The 13,451-nt window shown below is 36.0% G+C and overlaps 1 protein-coding gene across 2 annotated transcripts in view; it reads right to left on the reverse strand.

Moving 5' to 3' along the window:
- The window catches only part of LOC126069055 (transmembrane protein 182-like), a 413,220-nt gene that overhangs the window by 67,045 nt on the left and 332,724 nt on the right, over positions 1-13,451 (reverse strand). The window contains exon 4 of one of the 2 annotated variants that reach the window (XM_049871970.1): positions 11,526-11,646. In XM_049871970.1, the coding sequence (XP_049727927.1) occupies positions 11,526-11,616 (91 nt within the window). In that variant the 5' untranslated portion in view covers positions 11,617-11,646. Of the gene's footprint in view, positions 1-11,525; positions 11,647-13,451 lie in introns of those variants that run through there. The other variant, XR_007515820.1, reaches the window with a different exon arrangement.

The raw sequence follows: 13,451 nt of genomic DNA on the forward strand, positions 1-13,451 counted from the left end.
GGAAGAGCCATTATATCAAAATTAATACCAAGGTGTCTTGTCATGATTAATGATACTACCGAGAAAGTTAAATGCACTAAATGGAAAGACCACTTATTTTAAAGTGTTTTCTAGGTAGCAGTAACAATTTATAATAAGTGCACATTTGTCTCCACTTAAATTACTAAAGAATTCCCGTTGAATTATTACTGCTGTATGAATATCAAATTAATTTTCTATAATAAAAGCTTTTATGATTAGCATCAAAGGAAAAAATTAAGATTTGTCTATGCTCTAAAATTGTGAGTTATTAATGACAAACTGGTGTTTAAAACTTCTCGCATTTACTCCATTTGACATGCTTTATCCCCACCAAGCTTACTTCATAGGTCTGACATGTCGAGTATGTTAATCTAATTATATGTATCAAAAGCTATGAAGATGTTCACAAACATTGGTGAGGTGCAATGTACTGTGGGGAATATACAGTAAAACCTAGGAAAGCTGGAACCTATGTAAGACGGAAACCTGTCAGTGAAGGAAAACTCAAATATTTTCTACCAAAATGAGCCAGAAAACTAGCAAGACACGGAAAAAAATGTCAGTCCCATCAAGTTCCAGCTCTCACAAGTTTCACTGTATCTCCAAAGGAAAAAAAATCAATAGGAAAGAAATACTTTGTATACAAGCATGTTTATAAGCATTAGTATGCATGTGACGGGAGAACAGAAACCATCCAAATGGCTAGCAACAGATGAAAATCAAAGATATATAAATACGAAGGAATTTTGGGTTATTTTTAAAATGACTAGTTTATGAATGATACCAATTTGAGACTTGGATATGAAATAATGATAAGCAGAGAAATTGCACCCCAAAATGGCAGAGGCTATCTACTACTATATGAAAACTATACATGTGTATGCCAATATGAATAGAAATTATTTTGATTACACATATATCCAATAATTAATGTAAACTATTAGAAAAAACAGATAATTTTTAAAAACCCATTAATGTAAATTCTAAAATCCCGAAAATCACTGCTAGCATTTTTCATTGTTTTACTGAGATATAATTCATTTCTCATACAATTCACCCATTTAAAGTTAATCCAGTAGTTTTTAGTATATTTTTAGAGTTGTGTAACCATCACCATAATTTAATTTTTAAACGTATTCATCACATCAAAAACAAACCCTGTAGCCATTTGCAGTCATTCCCCACCCCACCCCCAATGCTAAGCAACTCAAATCTATTTTTTTTATAATATTTTTGGACATTTTATATAAATGGAAAAATACGATATGTGGTCTTTTGTGGGTAACTTCTCTCGCTTAGCATAATGTTTTCCTTGTTGATATTTGTTGTAACAGGTATCAGCATTTTATTCCTTTGTTGCTGAATAATATCCCATTATGTGGATATGACATATTTAATTTATCCATGAATCAGAGTATAAATAATCAGATTATTTCCACTTATGGCTAGTATGAATAATGCTGCTATGAACGTTCATGTACATTCATGTGCAAATATTTGTGTGGGTACATTTTTTCATTTCTCTTCTGTATATCCCTAGGAGTGGAATTACCAAGTCCTATGGTCTTGGTAGTCCTGGTCCGCTATGAGTCGGAATCGACTTGACGGCAGTGGGTTATGGTAAACCTGGTGGCCTAGTGGTTAAGAGCTCACCACTAACTAAAAATGTCAGCAGTTCAAATCCACCAGCCACTCCCTGGAAACCCTATGGGGCGGTTCTACTATGTCCTATAGGGTCACCGTGAGATGGAACCAATTCAACGGCAGGTAACAACACCAACAATGGTAATCCTATGTTTAACTTTTTGATGAACTCCCAGACTCTTTTCCAAAGTGACTTCACCGTTTTACATTCTCACCAGCAGTGTATAAGGGTTTCAGTTTCTCCACATTCTCCCCAACAGTTGTGATTATATGTCTTCATGATTATAGCTATGCTAGTAGGTAAGAATTGGTATGACACTGTGATTTCAATTTTCCTTTCCCTGATGGCTAGTGATACTGAACATCGTTTCATGCCCTTATTGCCCAATGTATGTATTTTTTGGAAAAATCTCTCTTTAAATCTCTTACACATTTTTAATTGGATTATTTGTCTTACTGAATTTTAAGATTTCTTTTTATATTCTGGACACAAGTTTCTTACTAGATCTATGGTTAGCAAATATTTTCTTCCATTTTATTGTTTGTTTTTTTCACTTTCTCGATATTACTTGCATCATCAAATTTTTGTTTTGCCTTGTTTTTTCATTAAGTTCGATTTATCTATTTTTTTTCTTTTGCCACTTGTGCTTTCAGTGTCCTACCTAAGAAACTATTGCCTAACACAAAGTCATGAATTTTTTTTATTGTAAAAGTATTATAGTTTTAATTCTTACACTGTGATGCATCTTCAGTTTATTTTTGTGTATGGTGTGAAATAAAGGTCCGAATGCACTATTTTGCATGTGTATATCCCAGTGTCCCAGTACCATTTGTTGAAAGACTATTCTTTTCCCATTGAATTGTGTTTGCACCCTTGGGAAGATCAAATGACCATAAATGTAAGGGATGTTTCTGGACTCTCAGTTCTATTCCATCAATCTATATGTCTATCCTTGTGACAGTATCACACTTACTTGATTAACATAGCTCCAATAGCATGTTGTAAAATGCATGAGTTATCTAACTTTGTTCTTTTTCACAATGGTTTGGCTATTCTGGGACATTGCATTTCTGTAAAAATTTTATGATCAGCATGTCAATTTCTGGAAAAAGCCAGTTGCAGTTTTAATAAGGATTGTATTGAATCTATCAATCAATTTGGGGAATATTGTCATCCAAATATTATTAAATCTTCCAATCTAGAAACGCAGGTGTCTTTACATTTATTTAATTCTCTTTAATTTTTTTCAACAACATCTTGTAGATTGAATGTACAAGTCTTGCACTTCTTTTGCCAAATTCATGCCTACTTATTTTGTTTTTCATGTTACCGTAAATGGAATTGTTTTATTAATTTCATTTTGTAATGTTTAGTGCTCGCATATTAAAAATACAATTGATTATTGTATATTGTTGTATCCCGAAACTTTGCAGAATTCATTTCTTAATTATAATATGTTTTGTGTGAACCTCTTAGGATTTTTTTCCCCTCCCTTGGTCACCACTAATAAACTTTGGTCTCTATACATTTGTCTTTTCTAGATATTTAATATAAGTGGGATCATACAATATTTGTCTTTTTGTGACTGACTTATTTTACTCAGCATGTTTTCAAGGTTCATCCATGTTGTAGAATGCATCAAAGCTTCATTTCTTTTTATGACAAAGTGGTATTTCATTACACATTTGTACCACATTTTGTTTATCCATTCATCTATTGACGAACATTCAGGTTGTTTCCAGCTTTTGGCTATTATAATAGTGCTTCAAAAAAAATTTCTTTTCAATAAACATTAGTGTACATGTATCTGTCTGCATTACTGCTTTTAATTCTTTTGAGTATATACCTAGAGGTGGAACTGCTGGGTCTTATAGTAATATAGGGTCGCTAAGAGTCGGAATTGACTCAACGGCAGTGGGTTTGTTTTTTTTTGTTTTATACTAATTTTATGTTTAACTTTTTAAGGAGCCTTCAAACTGTTTTCCACAGTGGCTATACCATTTTATAGTCCCACCAGCGATGGACGAGGGTTTCATTTCTCCACATCCTTGACAAAACCTGTTGTTTTCTGGGTTTTTGTTTGTTTGTTTGTTGTCATAGCCATCTTAGTGGAGGTGAAGTGATATCTCATTGTGGTTTTTATTTTCATTTACATAATAACTAGTGACATTAAACATGTTTACATGTACTTCTTAGCCATTTCCATTTCTTCTTAAAATGTCTATTCAGGTCTCTGGTCCATTTTTTTATTGGGTTGTTTGTCTTTTTGTAATTAAATTGTAGCAGTTCTTTAATATTCTGGGTATTAAATCTTTATAAGATACATGGTTCCCCAAAATTTTGAAAACCTTAGAATTTTTTATATACAGGATAATGTCTTCTAAAATAGAGATAATTTTACTTCTTTCACAATTTTTTCTTTGTGGGAAATTTTTTTTATTAATAATTCAATCTCTTTAGTTGTTATAGGCCTATTCAGATTCTCTATTTTTTTTTAGTCAGTTCCCCCACTTTCTTTCCTGAATTTAGTATTTTGAGTCTTCTCTTTTTTTTTTTTCCAGTCAGTCTTTCTAAAGATTTGTCAATTTTGTTGGTCTTAAAAAAACCAACTTTGGTTTAATTGATTTTTCTCTATTGTTTTTCTATTCTCTAGTACTTATTTCCTTCTTTTGCTTGTTTTGGATTTAGTTTACCCTTTTTCTAGATTTTAGGGTGGAAGATTAGTTTATTTTTTTAAGATCTTTTTTATATAAACAAGTGCTTACAGCTATATATCTACTTCTTAGCACTGCTTTAGCTACATACCATAGGTTTTATATGTTGTGTCTTTTTGTTCATCCCAAGTAGTGTCTAATTCCCTCGTGATTTCTTCTTTGTCCTATTGGTCATTAAGGAGTGTGTTGCTTAATTCATATTTGTGGATTTCTCAAATTTCCTTCTGTTTTTAATTTCTAATTCCATTCCATTTAACTTTTTTTTTTCTTTCTTTTAATTTCTAATTCCATTCCATTTTGGTAAGAAAACATACTATCTATGAATATAGTCCTTTTTAAATTATTAGGGCTTGTGTTATGGCCTAGCACATACTCTATACTGGAGATTCTTCCGTGAGCAATTAAGGATACATATTCTGATGTTGGAAACCCTGGTGGCGTAGTGGTTAAGTGCTACAGCTGCTAATCAAAAGGTCGGCAGTTCAAATCCACCAGATGCTCCTTGGAAACTTTATGGGGCAGTTCTACTCTGTCCGATAGGGTCGCTATGAGTCAGAATAGACTCAACGGCACTGGGTTATTCTGATGTTGTTGGGTGGAGTGTTCTGTACATGTCTGTTGGGTCCAGTTTGCTTATAGTGTTGTTCAAGTCTTCTATTTCCTTGTTGATATTCTGCCTCATTATTCTATCCATTATTGAAAGTGGGGTATAGAGTATACAACTATTATTGTTGCATTATCTCTTTCTCCCTTCTGTTATATCAATGTTTGCCTCATGTATTTTAGGGCTCTGTTATTAGATACATAAATGGTTATAATTCTTATACATTTCTGATGGATTGGCCCTTTTCTCATTATGAAATGTTTCTCTTTATCTCTAGTAACGTATTTTTGTTCTGTTTTAGAGCATCAGATGTCTGATATTAGTGTGGCCACTCCAGCTCTCTTAGAGTTGTTGTTTGAATTGTATATCATTTTTTATCTTTTCGCCTTCAACCTATTTGTATTTTAATCTAAAGTGTACTTCCTGTAGATAGTATATAGTTGAGTGTTCTTTTTTAATCCAACCTGACAATCTTCGGGTTTTTTTTTCTTGAGTGCATTCCATTTGTATTTGAAAGGATAACTCGGAGAGTGAGAATCAGAACAAAGCTGTTTCCTCTGAGGTGGAGATCAAATATATCCCCATTCTCCAACTTCACCATTTGTGACAGCATCCGTCACCCACCCCAATGGCACTCGAGTTTGATAATTCATTGGAACTGTCACAGAGAACTCATGGAAACAACTTAACTACAATAACAACTTTAATAACAGAGAAGGATATAAACAGAGTCAAAGATATACAAAAGAAAAGATTAGGGAGGGGTCCCAGCACAAGGCCTCAGCGTCTAAACGGAGACCCTCTTATGTCTCAGAGGGGACCCATTTACCCTTGTTGAAGCAAATGTTCTTTCTCACCCATTAGGAAACTTTCTAACAGGAAACTCAATGAAGTCACCTGGCAGACTTTGGCATTTGATTGCTCCTCTATAGGGTCACTATGAGCCGGAATCGACTCGATGGCACTGGGTTTGGTTTGGTTTTTCTCAGCTCTAGGTGGAAGTTTGGTCTTACACTCTGATGGCACAGTCTGGGTCTCCTCATTGTCTCCACTCCTTCTGGTACCATCGTAGTTGCTGCCTCCATCGCCATCACAGGTTTACACAGTCTGAGAGGATAGTAGTTTAGGGACCTGTGTCCAAAGCATGCACTTCTCTCCAGGATCTCATCAATCAGGAGGCATAATCTGAGCCTCTGTGTTCTAGGGTTTTTATCAGTCTGCAGGTGGGGCCCTCCAGACAATCCATGTAAAGGCCAAGTACAGGGTGGGGCCCTCCCAGCCAACCTCAGTAAAGATCAGACCAGGCGGGGCCCACCAGCCAATCCTGGTAAAGGTCAATTGGGTAGGGGTGCCCACCTACCTCCAGCCAATCCAAGTAAAGGTCAGTTCCTGGTTGGGGCTCCCCAGGCAATCTGGGTAAAGGTCAGACTATTCAGGTTTCCCGAGCCAATCCCGCTAAAGGTCAGGCCAGGTGGGGTTTTGGAACTAGCATCAAAAGGCCAAGTAGCTCTTTTTAGTAAGGTGATTCCACACCTTGCAATATGTAATGCTATTATAAGTATTAGACTTACATCTGCCATTTTGCTTTTTTTTCTATATGTCTCATATATTTTGTAGTTCTGTATTCTCTTTTATATTAAGTAGACATTTTCTTGTGTAACATTTTTATCCTTTAATAGTTTTTAAACTTTAGTTATTTTCTTAGATGTTACTCTAAAAATTATAGCACAAGTTTTTACTTATCAGAATCAACTTCAGATTTAAACTGACTTAGTTCCAGTGGTTAAGAGCTTGTCTGCTAACCAAAAGATCAGCAATTGGAATCCACCAGCTGCTCCCTGGAAATGCTTAGGGGCTCTACTCTGTCCTGTAGGGTTGCTGTGAGTTGGAATCAACTCGACAGCAATGGATTTTTTTTACAAGTTTAATGCTATATATCTTCATTCTCTCCCCATCTTTTTCTTTGGGGGGGGGGCTGTTACTCTTACATATGTATTATGTCCAAACATGTTAAGAACCCCAAAATTCATTGTTGTAGTTATTACTTCAAGTTTTTTAAGAAGTTGATAGAAGAAGCACTAGTATATATTTATATTGTTGTTAGGTGCCATCAGTCGATTCTGACTCATAGCAACCCTATAGGACAGAGAACTGCCCCAAAGGGTTTCCTAGGCTGCAATCTCTGTGGGAGCAGATCACCAGGTCTTTTCTCCCACAGAGCTGCTGGGTGGATTAGAATCGTTGACCTTTTGATTAGCAGCCAAGCGCTTAACCACTGTGCCACCAGGGCTCCTTCATTTGTATTTACAGAGTTTGTTATACTAACTTTCATTTTATGATTTCTGATTCTCTTCATTTCTTCCTTGAATTTGAGTTACCATCTGGTAAAATTTCCTTACTCAAATACAACTATGCTTCCATCCACCTCCTTTGTGCTGTTATTGTCAAGTGTATCACATTTCTGTATTTTATAGGTTCAAAAATACAATTATATTATCTTCTGTACTTACCTACATATACCTTTAACTAGTACTCTGTTTTTTCATGTGGATTCAAATTACTATCTGTGTCACTTGTTTTCAGCCTGAAGAACTTCCTTTAGAATTTCTTGTAAGGCAGGCCTACTAATGACAAATTCTTTTGTTTTTATTTATCTAAGAATGTCTTTACCTTGCCTTCATTTTTTGAAAGATAGTTTTGATAGATGTTAGATTTTGGTTGACAGTGTTTTTTTTTGTTGTTTGCTTTTTTAACTTTCAACACTTTGAATATGTCATTCCATTATTTTCTGGCCTCAATTGTTTCTGAAGAGAAGTTAGCTCTTAATATTTTGGATGTTCCCTTGTATACAGGAAGGACACCTGGTGGCTGCTAACTGAAAGGTCAGTGGTTCAAACCTACTGGCTGCTCCATGGGAGAAAGATATGGCAGTCTGCTCCCATAAAGATTACAGCCTTGGAAACCCTATGGGACGGTTCAATTATGTCCTATAGGGTAGCTCTGAGTCAGAATCAACTCAAAGGCAATGGGTTATTTGGTTTCTTGTACAGTTATTTTTCTCTTGCTCCTTTCAACATTTTCTCTGTCTTTAGCTTTCAACATTTTGACCAGGATGTGTCTGAGTGTGAATCTCTGTGTTTTTTCTACTTGGAGTTTGTTGAGCTTCTTGATGTGTAGATTAATGTTTTTCTCTAAATTTTGGAATGTTTATGTCATTATTTCTTCTAATATTTTTCTACCCTTTTCTCTGTCTCTTCTCCTTCTGGTACTCTATAATATTTATGTTGCTGAGGTTCATGGTTCCAAGTCTTCTCCACACCCTGCTCTGATTGTTCCCAAGTAGGTGCAACCTAGCACATATATACAGCCTTCACTTACCCTAGAATTGACCGTGCTCCCAGGAGGGATCTTATTGGCTGCTTTTCTCCTGGCTCTATTAAACTTCTGGCTGCTTTTTTGCTTGTGCCATGAAGTTACCCATAAAAAACTGTTGTCATTGAGTCAATTCTGACTCATATTGACCCTATAAGACAGAGTAGAATTGTCCTATAGGGTTTCCAATGAGTGGCTGGTGTATTCGAACTGTTGACCTTTTTGGTTATCAGCTGAGCTCTTTACCACTGTGCCACCAGAACTCCACAGAGCTACCAGACTCCTCTTAATTGCTCTCTGACAAGACTTCTGTTGTTTTTTTTTACAACACTCATAGGCATGGAGTTCTCCACTTTTTGTTTCAAATAAAATCCGTTCTTCAGGCAGAGGTTTGGAGCTCTTTGTTCCTATGGCCTGTGGCTCCTGCTGCCTTTCATCCTGGGAGGAAACCCTGCACTATTACACCAGGCCTGGGAATGGAGCTACTTTTTCCAGAATGACACCCCAACTCTATGAGATGGGGCTGGGAGGGTAGGTGGTAGCCTCTTATTTTCTTGGCTTGCCCCACCCAGCTTTGAACCTCTTCCATTATGAGCAAACTGGGACAGGGACAATCATGGCACACTATTCTCACCCTGCTGCACCTGAGGTAGAGCTTTCACCCTATGAGTGGGGCTTAGTCTGGGAAGGGAGACCCAGTCCTGTCTGCTGCATTCCCAGAATACAGCTTCTGCAACTCGTGGACAGGAGGTGGAGAAGAAACACCAGCAGCTTACTTCTCCTGGAATGAAAGGGATGAAATGATAGCCTCAGATTGCAAATTGGGGGGGGGGGAAGAAACTCCTGTATTTTTGGCTACAGACAAATGATGTGGAGCTTCTGTAACACAGAGCTGGGCAGGGATGTAACGGAGTATTGTTTTTGTTGTATGCCATTGAGTTGAATCTGACTCATAGCTACCCTACGGGACAAAGTAGACTGCCCCATACCTGTTAAAAACCAAACCCATTGCCATTGACTTGATTCCGACTCATGGCAGCCCTGTAGGACAGAGTAGAAGTGCCCTGTAGAGTTTCCAAGGAGCGCCTGGTGGATTCAAACTGCCAACCTTTTGTTTAGCAGCCGTAGTTCTTAACCACTATGCAACCAGGGTTTCTGAAGCATGGGTCAAGTGCAACAGAGTAATATTGTTATTACCATGATTAGTGTATATTTGTGAATAAATATTTATCTATTGGCTGTATGCCCATACAACAAATTCCAGAGAGTTTGAATATTTTTTAATAATTTTTGTCAGTTAAATTTTTTGCTTGGGAAAGTGTCTGCCGAGCTCCTTACTCCATTCAGTCCAGAAGTTCCACCTAACTAAATAGCACTTTAGTATATATGATTTCTGATCTTTCCAACTGATTGTAAAAGAATATAAAATATGTTCATTTTTTTGTCATAAAATTATTCAAAACACCTGATTTTAAAAAAGCTTTTAGTAGAGCTTACACAGCGTATTAAATGAAGATATTTTTAATAAAGGCATTGTACTCCCAGATTTGTTTTTTCCAACTGCTGGTCATTCATGGTTCTTCACTGTCTGACCTGAATCTATGATTCAAACCTGATCTCCAACTACATCCCTACATGAACCTTCCATGGCAATCAGAGTAATCTTCAGATACACAGGAAAATGTAATCACCACAATTCTTATTTATCCCTCTCTTTTCTATGAAATTGCAAACATTCAATGCCTTTATAACTCATAGTATATAGTCTATACCACCTTGTGACATCACCTTCATCCTGTCTTGTGTTATCATATTTGTTAAACATGTTTATGCCTTGACCCCAATTATAAGTTATAAACTCTTAGAGGTCATGAATTGTATCCAAAGACTTGTTTGTATCTATCTTAGCCTTAAAACAGTGCAGTACTACAAATACATGCTGCACTTGCTAAGTATTTCCTTGAGTAAATCTGCTCCCTGATGAATCCTTAAATATTTTAGGACTCTATTTGTATCGAGGTAGCTTTGGTGGAGCAGTGGTTAAAGTGCTTGGCAGCTATTCAAAAGCTTGGTGGTCCAAACCCACCAGCCACTCCATGGGAGAAAGGTGTGGCAGTCTGCTTTGATAAAGATTTACATCCTTGGAAACCCTGTGGAGCAGTTCTATTCTGTCCTATAGGGTCTCTATGAGCAGCAGTTTTTGTTGCTTTGTATTGACATTATAAATACATTACTTATTGTAGGAAGCAATAGCCTCTTAGACACATCAGCAAATAAGATGCCTAGATTATTGGATCATTAAGAACAAATAGTACTAACACCTTCATGTATATGTTCTAGTGTTACAGCAGTGACCAAGAGTGTCTAAAGGAGTAGTATATTAGATTAAGATTCTACATGCTAATTTTATAAAATATTTTAAGAGCTCTTATGTGTCCAAAACAGTTAGTTAGATATGGTCTGTGACCATGTCTCAATTCTAATTTCCCTCAGAACCTAAACTCATAAATTGCTATTAATTTGATTTGCAGCTCAATGGAAGGAGAGAATATGTAGAAAAAGAGAAAAAGGCAGGGCTTATTTTTTTAAGAACCTCCTTGGTTGTGTTATTAAGTTAACATTAATAACAGGTTGGCAATCATCATGATAATGAAGAAATAAGCAACAATTGGTTAAGCAAATTACCCAAAGTAACAAAGTAGCAAAGCTAGGACTGGAAGCCCTGTCTCCAGTGTATAAAATCATTTCAGCAAGTAAGTAAAATCTTGGTCAGTTCTTAAAAATATTATGATTCTTGTAATAATTTAGGATAAACTAAAGAAGGACCTTAAATTTAAAACTATGTTGCAATTCTATTGACTTTAATTCCACCTAGCAAGTTATAATCATAGAGAAAGACGTTAATAGCTTTCTAAGACAACTGTTATCTTGGAAGAAACATGGATGATTTTATGTCTCACTCTAAGCCAAATATGATCTGATGGCTTCAAAATAACCATTTGCCTTCTAAACCAAACACCAAATAAAAATAATAACCCCATTTTGGGCTTTTCAAATTTAGTATACGTCCCTGGTAAGTGTTCCCTCCAATTTTTATATGAGATTATTTTTGAAATTGAAACCATGACTTTAAAATACCACACAATAGCTTCTTATTTCTAATACTCACTAAACCAATATCTCCAGACTGAAGTCTGTGAACCATCTCCAAAGAACCAACACCTCCAGAAGAAGCCTTCATGATGGTATGTTATGGACATTTCCTCATAGTCTCTCACATCTTCATCATACTATGAAAAAAGAAATACTTAAACTTTTGAAATTCTGGTTCCACAAATGAAGTCTCGTTTTGCACAGAATTCCACAACAGGTGAGATACTATGTGTCTGCAGGGTAGGAAGAGCATTTATAGGAAATGATCCCCAAATTTTAATGTGCATACAAATCAACTAGGGATCTTGTTAAAATGCACATTCTGGTTTATTACATCTAGGGAGAGGCCCAAACTTTGGCATTTCTAACAAGCTTCCAGGCAATGCCATTGCTGCTTGTCTGTGGACTGTATTTTGGTTAACAACACTTTATATTACTTGAAAAAATAGAATGGAAAAACGGTGATATCTTTGAAGTTTGGTGGTGGGTAGATGGGTGATCATTACACTACTCAATTATTATTTTTGAAATTCTGCCTTAATAAAAAGTTTTAAATATAGAATTTTTTTAAATAAAGAATAAGCACATGTGGATACACAGTGTTAGGCTTAGAACAGGCTCTATACATATCTTTGCTTCACTAGTTGCCCAATCAATAGCAATTTAAATGGAGATCGTAAGTTTCACCTACCCCTGAATTGTAGAAGAATCCAAGAACGAGCCCATTCATTTTGTGCAATGTGACCAATGGATTAGCACTCCAATCCTACACTAAGGTACACATGATACAGTTTAAAATTTTATTTTCCTTAAAGGTTATATATTTCTTCTATATGCCTAGCCATATAATGTCTTAGAGTACCATTGCAACGTAAATTTTGGCTAATCAATCAGAGCACAGACGGTTTCCATGCTCACTGCCAAGGGGTTGTGACCCATAAGTGTCATTGTTTGTTTATGTTGCTCATTTCAATTAGTCTAACTGAACAAAAGGTCTCTGAGGGACAGAGGTGCATTGAAAAATATGGCAACCAGGACATCGCCACTGTTAGTATTTTTCAAAAAGATGTGACCAGGAAGATAGGATTTGAGCAGTCAAGCCTCACTTATTCCAAAAAGTACAGGGTAAGGTCAGAATGTCTAGTATAATGACTAAATTAAAAGATTTATTTTATTACATTTGATTGTGTTGCATAGTTATTTAAATTAGATTTTTAAAAGGCATTGCCTTCCAGAAGTTCTCAGGGAGCTCAATTTAATTAATAGGATAGTTTTTGTTTTTGTTTTCTGATGTAAATGCATATTTCTAAAATGTTTGACGGAAGTTCAACAGTTTCTTCTTTTAAGTTTTGTAAATATGCTTGATGCTTATACTGTCTCTTAATTTGCAATTTTTATACAGGAAATTATATTTTTTTAAAAAAGGAAATTGCAGCCCAGCTTCTACTGATCTATATTAAAACCAAAAACCAAACCCTTTGCCGTAAAGTCGATTCCGACTCATAGCAACCCTATAGGACAGAGAGGAACTGCCCCATAGGGTTTCCAAGGAGAGGCCGGTGAATTCAAACTGCCGACCTTTTTGGTTAGCAGCCATAGCTTTTAATCACTACACCACGAGGGTTTCCAATTAGTAGAGACCAAATGAATGTGACTGTTTTATATGCTAAATGTATTTGGCCAATGTAGAGATAACTTTCAACAGTTCCCCAAATCACTTCACGATATAATGGCTATGTTCTACCACCTTCAATTTTCATATATACATTTTTGCTGTATGTAATATAGAGCAGTATTTAGGATCAGAATGTTAACAACGTGAATGCTAGACTCGGACTTATTGACTCAAACTCTGTGGGCAGTAAAGGCCAGGAAACTACATTTTTAACAAATTCCCTCAGGGAATTCTACAGCATGTGGTAGTTTGAATACTCTTGAGCTC

The sequence above is a fragment of the Elephas maximus genome, chromosome X (genome assembly GCF_024166365.1).
Source record: "Elephas maximus indicus isolate mEleMax1 chromosome X, mEleMax1 primary haplotype, whole genome shotgun sequence".
NCBI classification, from domain to species: domain Eukaryota; kingdom Metazoa; phylum Chordata; class Mammalia; order Proboscidea; family Elephantidae; genus Elephas; species Elephas maximus.